The sequence below is a fragment of the Amborella trichopoda genome, chromosome 11 (genome assembly GCF_054954075.1).
Source record: "Amborella trichopoda isolate Santa Cruz 75 chromosome 11, AtrichopodaSantaCruz75HAP2 v2.0, whole genome shotgun sequence".
NCBI classification, from domain to species: domain Eukaryota; kingdom Viridiplantae; phylum Streptophyta; class Magnoliopsida; order Amborellales; family Amborellaceae; genus Amborella; species Amborella trichopoda.
The window spans coordinates 5,512,375-5,520,274 of NC_142346.1; the positions used below are offsets into that span (position 1 = coordinate 5,512,375).

Sequence of the window (7,900 nt, forward strand, 5' to 3'; positions counted from 1 at the left end):
TTAATTATTTCTAGAATATCTTTGGTTACAAATTGATTTTATCAAAACTCATTCTTTCACTACATTTTTAACCTCATTTATATATTTTTTGTATAATTTTACTTTAAACATATTTTTCGAGATTTTTTTTGTATTTTTATATCTTTTAACATTTATTTTCCTTGCTGGCCCCTTGCCCGCCTCGGGTTGAGCAACTCAAAATCCCCCCGAGTCACTCATTTGCTCGGGCACGGCCCATGGCTCGAGTTCCGTCCCCAAGTCGTGATTTCCTACACTGGCATACACCATGATACATGCATACAAGCATGATAGATGGGTGCATGTATGCATGTTACATGTTATTGAAAAAGAAGAAACACTCCAATAAGGTTCCAAAGTCACAGACAAGGAATCAAGGTAGTGGTACAAAATATTGGCATAGTGAGGCACTATTAGTCAATTAGAGGCTCAAACCCTAAAGTGAGAAAGGACAGGATTTGAGCATAGTGGAGGCAAAAGAAGGGACATAAAATTGATGCAGCAATACATAATGGGAGGCCAGCCTCGTGGAATGCACACTCTCTTCGATTATAAAATGCTTATCCGATCCCATTTTCCCCTCTCTTCCTCAGAGTGGTGGTCGACTCAGCAATCCACGTCCCCCTTATATTGGGGACACTGGAGATCAAAAAAGGAGGACCAAATGGCTTAAGAATTTATAAGATACGCTATTGAGTGCCGTGTACCAAGTTCCGCAGGAGCATGCTATATATTTACTCCTTATATATATATATATATATATATATATATATATATATATATATATATATATATATGCATGTTAATAGGTAGGAATTGAACCTTTAAATGTTATTTAGTGGCTCCACTACCAAGCTGATGACACTGGCTAAGAGCGCCTTTTTGGGGGGAGCTAGTTAGGTAAGCTTTTTCCGTTGAAATTTTTTCGGTGGACTCACCAAAATAATTGTTTTGAAAAAAAAAAGTTCCATTTTAATTGTTCTTAAAAAAGAGTTATTTATGCACAAACATGAAAACAATGGGAAAATATAAAAAGCTCCATTTTTTTGCAAAAATTATGTGCGAGGTCAATCGCCTCGCTTCCTGTTTTTTCCCAGATTGTCCCTCAGTCTGATGTTGGCAACATCGGACTGGTTTTAAATTTCTTTTATTTATTTTTTCTCACTTCAAGGCGGATTTGATGTCCCGAATCTCAGACCATTTAGTTCGGTGACCCATCTGAGGTTTAAGACCTCATACTACTACCACGTGGCAATAGGGCGCGCAGAACTAACAGTTTGAGGGCCTAAACCTAGGATCACTTAAACCTTGCCGGTCCAATGTTTAGGGGATTGGACCTACCACAACCTCACAAGATAAACAAAAGGAATTTAAAACCGGTCCGATGTGTAAATTTTTTCCCAAAAATGGAGCCTTTCGTATTTCCCTTTTTGTTTCTGTGTCTGTAGCTAAAAATAAATTAGGTCTATCGAGCCATAAATTGTAGAATTTATTCTTGAACATTAAAGAAATTGCATAATCTATGTTATATTTTTTGACATTATCTTATTAAGACACATACAAATTCATTTGATCTGACTTTTTTTTTTTTAAGGTTGATTATCAGGTTAAAGATCCTACATTTTCAAGTTATGGGTTCGATAAAGTACTCCTAGGTAGGTTTTACATGAGGGAACGAGTCAAAGAAATGCTCCTACAGGAGCATAAAATCTTTTCACGAAAAAAAGGACACAGAGGGAAACCATTGGACACCCCTACTCTCATTTGACGTAAAGGATACACTTCGTATCTCTAGAATTAAAGGGCAAAAAGACCGAAACGGAAACGTTGCGTTTTTAAACTTTAAACGCCGTTGGCGTCTTTATTATGGTCATACACCTTTGATATGATTCGTGCCGGTATAACTGCCCAAAAGTCTCTCTCTCTCTCTAAGTACTCTCTCTCTCTATCACGCGCACAACATTCTTTAATCTCTTTGTCTTTCTTGCTCGCACATTCATGGATACACTATTATTGGGAGCGAGATTGAAGTTGTGTGTTGTGGTAGTACTACTGGAGCTTCAGCTATCTATCGATTTAAATTTTAAATTTTAAATTTTAAATTTTTATTCTCGACACATTTGAAAACCACTAACTATTTATAAAACTGACAGTGGTTCCAACGCATTACCTAAAAAATATTATGGATACGCCACTTTCTCTCTCCTCTGTCTTTCTCACCTCACACAGTGCATTTCCATATTAGTTTGGCACATTGAACTGCAATCTGGAAAATAAGGACAAATGCTAATATTTGCATGCCGAAATAAATGCGTGCAATGCATGTGTATGATTTTTGTATCATAAGCTTTGCCCATTATTTGAAGGACTCTCTTTACATTCACATTGCATGTTTGATGGAACCATTGCCGGTTTGAATTGTTAACAACCTACTAAAACAGGTGCAAGTATTTTTGTCAACTATTTCAAAAACAATTGGATAAGCTTTCTATGCTTTCTCTACAGCATAATAGTTCTATCTTCCTTCTTATCTAACCGTTTATTTTGAATGGAGGGCTAAGATTGTCCCAATCACAATATCACATCTCTATTTTTTTGTTTTTTTCTGTAAACTATTTTGAGGCCAAATTTTGGACATCCATTCCTCTATTAAACTCGTACTAGCAAAAATTAGAAAAAAATATTTTCAATAAAATAAAATGATTAAAATATCCCTGAAAGTTTCAAGAGGTATTTTGGTCATTCTATTTTATCGAAAAATTAGTTTTAATATTTTTTATAAGTGCACCCCAATGTGAAGATGACACGTACCAAATTTCATATTCATACAATTTGTATAAAAAAAGTAAAAATAAAATACTTTGAGACGTCGGATCTAAGATCAAACGGTGGGTAGCTCTCTTGATCAAAATTGGATGGCTGGATGGTAAGGAGAAGATAGAACTTCTATATTGTAGGGGAAGCATAGAAACCTTTCCCAAAACAATAAAGGACTGCATGTATTTGTTCAATTTTTCTCAAAAAAAAGAAAGAGTGCTAGTATTTGTGTCAACTTTCTCAAAAAATAAAAATAAAGGCCTGCATGCATTTGTTAAACTTTTCTAAAAAAATCATAAAAGAGTGAAAGATTTTTGTCAACTTTCTCAAAGAATAAAAATAAAGGACTGCATGCATTTGTTCAACTTTTCTAAAAAAATAATAAAAGAGTGCAAGATCTGTGTCAAGTTTTAGAAAAATAAAAATCGAAGGAGTGCAAGTATTTGTGTCTACTTCTCTAAAATAAAAAATAAAAAGGCACAGATTGGTGCAGTACTTCACTTTTTTTTTTTTTTTTGAGTAATTCATTGGGGGGAAGACCGACCTGTTTAAAGGAGAGTTTTTTGAAGGTGTTATTAGTGTTGTTAGGAATAGAAACCACGACCCCAAGCACCTTTACCAAAATTGTGTAGTATAGTACGATTCGAACCCTGAAATAAGTTGAAATTTATGGGTTAGTATTAACCGGAAAGACATCCTAGCCCATTTAATGTTGTTGAATTAGCCAAAAAGGGGCATCAAATTTAACCGAGGGAGAAAGGCAAACAAGTGAAGAGGGAGAGCAAACAAGTGTAGAAGCTTAGAAAGAGAGGGATATTAGGGTTGGCAATGGCCGGGCAGCCGGCTCAGACTAACCAGCATGCTCGGTCAGCACAATCCTAAAAAGTAGGGCCTGGGACACAAACTGTGGCACAAGGGGGATACAAAGAAAATTACAGGGATTATAGGAGTGTCTAAAAAAGGCAGATACATGAACAGAAGGTCTAAATTAGTAACTGGGTGGCCTTTGGTGGAGGTTGGTGTCAAAGGCACAGCCATAGGACTAAATTAAACAAAAAATAATAAACGCTTAGAGAAGCCCTTCTTCCTCCCTCTCCATAAATTGATGCTGAGGCGCGTGCTCTCCACACGCCTTTATCCTCTTCCCCACTCTCATCAACCTCTCTGCTCAGTTAAATCCATCCCTCTCTCTCTCAGTCATGGCCATGCAGCATGGAAGCAACAACCTCCAGATGGTTGACAAGCTCCCCGACCTAGAATCCCCTGCCCCCGAACACATCGACTACTCGGAACGCTCCCAGTGGCTCCGAGCTGCGGTACTCGGTGCCAATGATGGTCTTGTCTCCACCGCCTCTCTCATGGTAGGCGTTGGTGCCATCAAAACTGATCCGAAGGCCATGTTGCTCTCTGGCCTTGCTGGCCTTGTAGCAGGGGCATGCAGCATGGCCATCGGTGAGTTTGTCTCGGTCTACTCGCAACTTGACATAGAGGTGGCTCAGTTAGAGAGGGAAAGAGTGGGAGGAGAAAAGGAGAGCGAGGGTCTGAGGCTCCCGAGCCCCTTCCAGGCTGCGGCAGCGTCGGCGATGGCGTTTGCGTTGGGAGCAGCAGTCCCAATACTGGCAGCAGCGTTTGTGAGGACGGTAAAGGTGAGGGTTGGGGTGGTGGCAGTGGCGGCGACCGTGGCGTTGGTGGGGTTTGGGGTGTTGGGAGCTAGGCTTGGGAGGGCGCCAGTGGTGAGATCGGCGGCGAGGGTATTGGTTGGGGGGTGGCTGGCCATGGCTGTGACTTATGGATTGATGGTGCTTGTGGGGTCGAGTGGGATTTAGAGGGTGCTGTCTCTCTCTCTCTCTCTCTCTCTCTCTCGTGGTGGTGGTGGTGAGCTGTGGATCGATGAAGCCTGTGGTGTCAACTGCTCTCTCTTTCTCTCTAACTTTTAAGCTCTCTCTCTTTCTCTCAATGTTTATGCCCCCTGTGCTCTGGTGGGTACTTGATGCTGGTTGTTTAATGATAGAAGATCTAGTCTGCATTTTGGGTTGGAAAATGTGTATTTTGCTAACCTAGATGCTAATTAAAACAAGTCCATCCATTTTTCCTTCTTTTCTTTCAATTGAATGACATATAGTTCATTGCATTTGGTCAATCTCTTTTAGATGGAGAATTGTAGCTTCTCATATAATATCATGAATGACATATCAGAATTCTTGTAGCCGACCTCAATTAATCAGAAAAAAAATTGTTATGATGATGATGATGATGTAATATCATGAAAACAATTACCAATATTTCGTTCCTTTTTTATTGTATCTCTCTATGTCTCGCTTCATTTGGGATCAATCTCCAAGTTTCACAAAGCACTTTGCTTTGCTATGCCCCACACCTATCCCAAGCCTAAGCCCAACTAAAGGCGGAGGGTTGTGTTACGTAGACAACTAGTGTAAAACTTTGCCACGACTTTTCATGAATCCGAATCTAAATCCCGAATATATGTTATGTGCGCATGATAGGCATTCATTATAAATGACTCACTGTACTAGTAAATCAGATGCAATGAGAAATGAGCAAAAGTTAATTAGGATGTTAGAACATAAATGAAAGTAATGAGAATAAATATAATAACTTATAATTTCATTAGCCCTTGATAGAACAAAAGTAATGAGAATAAATATAATGACTTATAATTTCATTAGCCCTTAGAACAACATGGTGGAATAAAATTCGTATAGCCGATCAAAATAATTAAAATAAAGCTTGGTTGATGATGATTCCAAAGTTTCACAAATCATATTGACACTTTAAAACCCCAAAAAAGCCAACCAAATGTTTGTCTATTTATGTATTTATCCTCGGATTTATGAATGAGGAAATTATGTCACTTGCATTGCATAGTACATTTATTTAGCACAAATTAATAGTGGAATACAGGTGTAGACTGCGCGTTCACAAACTTCCCATATTGCAGGTAATAAACATGTCGTGACAAAGTAGTAGCAATCCTTGGTAAACATTATGTTTTTGACTTAACAAATTCAAACAAGAGTTCGGTGAAATGTCAAAGGAGGTAAATTTTCGGTAAAATTATATATATTCCTGAATTTGGACTTTTGAGGTATTCTCCCTCTAATAGTTTTATACCACGTTAATAACCTACTATTATTTATTTTTTCACCCACATGCTAAGGAAAAAAGTTTATTTTTGGGACAAAATAACTTCATTTTAACCCATATTTCCCGTTTTCCCTCTATAAGCGCAACTTGAATATAGAAGCCGGTCTGATACATCTAGCACTTGGATTGTGAATGTAAAAATAAATAGTATTCAAGTTAATAGTGTGATATCAAAAAGGATTTTTTTTTCTTTTTTTTTTGGGGTGGGGGTGGATCAGATAGGGGGCTTTCCTAGAAAGGACAAATTGTGGGTCTATATAATTTTCTTAAATATTAAAGGAATTTTTTTTAAAAAAATGGAAAGCTTATGTAGTATTGCAATATGATCCAATTTTTTCTAAAATTTATGGGAGATCCTATTCCCCTCAATTTTTTTTATGTTTTTTAGTTTTGCCCCTCCTTTTGATGTGAACAACAAATGCTTTTAGTTTTTATTTTTATTTTTGTGCGATCATAGGGCTGTCATTTTGTGTAGGGGTCAGCCCGATGTTCAAACCATTGGACTACCTTACATTAGGTTGCTTGATGTCTGAAACATCGGACATCCCCATTTTTAAGTATTTGCCCTATTGTGGGTCAATCTGTGATTCTAAACATGAGAAAGGGAAAAGCTCATTTTTAGGCACTTTCCCTTATTTTGAGTTAGTCTGATGTTCTAAGCTATATCTTGAGCATTTTTTAGGCGGGCTTTCTAAAAAAGTAAAATGATATAAGAATAAATGTCATAAAAAATGTGCAATATATGATAAAAAAATGTCTAACTTTGCTGTGTCAATCCAAGTTGTAAAAAGCAGTCATTTAGAGTAACTCATATCGATCAAATATTGATTTTGACAAGTTTTCGACCAAACACAATATTCGCTTTAGACCAGAGTAGCTATGATATTGATCAAGGGCCATTAAGTTAAAGCAACTCATGTAGTTCGATCTTGAGTAAAAGTGACTCCAAAGGAATACTCCTAAAATATTATGACAAGTTATGCATCGTAAGCGTGCTCAATTTTTGATACAAGAAGTGAACTTTCAAAATGAGGAAGCGAAGTAGCATCTGTGGTAACATTTGTTCACTATCAAGAAAACAATGTCCGCAACTGATAAGTGCGTCAATAGCTACCTCAAGAAAAGTAGCATTGGTGCTAAGAATGGTAACAAGGAAATTCTTACTGACAAAAGCCCACGAGGGGATTGTATACTTTAAGACTATTTATCATTCTTGCAAGGAGGTAGCAATTAACTATTAAATTGGATGGTTTGGGGTGTGTCACGAAGTTTGAAAAACTTTGTTTTGAATTTTGAGTGTAGTCAATGACACACTTACAACCACCCGATATAAAATCCGACATACAAGAGTGTTTGTAAACTCCTTGTACTAAAAATAAGAGTAAATTACGTACGGATACACACACTTACAACCACCAGATATAAAATCTGACAGGAGTGTTTGTGAACTTCTTGTTCTAAAAATAAGAGTGAATTACGTACGAATACAAAACAAATACTATAATACGAAATGAGTCAATTTTTGGTTAAATTTATGCGGAAGGTCAGTGAACCTGAGGTTTTTTATTTTTTAAAAAAATTACTTCTTGGTCTGAGGATACCGGACTGTATTTTAATGTAGTTTTGGAGATTTTTTCTATAGTAGAGATGTGCCCTAATGTTTGGTGCAGTGCCTAATCGGTTCAATGTTCATCATCAAACCACCTTCTGTGGTGTTCTTCAAAGCAGTTCGAAGTTGGTATCCTCGGACTAGAAAGACTGAATTTGTTAAGCATTCAGAGGCGGCCAGAGTTGCCCATTCTCGAACCGCCTTTTCTAGTGCTCTTTAAGGCGGTTCAAGGTTGGCATCTTCAGACCGCATTAGCTCATTTGTTTCTTAACAAATAAAGCGGTTCGAGGA

The 7,900-nt window shown here is 37.4% G+C and overlaps 1 protein-coding gene across 1 annotated transcript; it reads left to right on the forward strand.

The window, feature by feature from the left end:
- The first annotated feature begins 2,832 nt into the window (after window positions 1-2,832).
- On the forward strand, window positions 2,833-4,931 carry LOC18426794 (vacuolar iron transporter homolog 4). Its single transcript, XM_006833432.3, has one exon. It carries the CDS (start codon window positions 4,035-4,037, stop codon window positions 4,659-4,661), a length of 627 nt encoding a protein of 208 aa, XP_006833495.1. The 5' UTR covers window positions 2,833-4,034; the 3' UTR covers window positions 4,662-4,931.
- The last annotated feature ends 2,969 nt before the right edge of the window (window positions 4,932-7,900 follow it).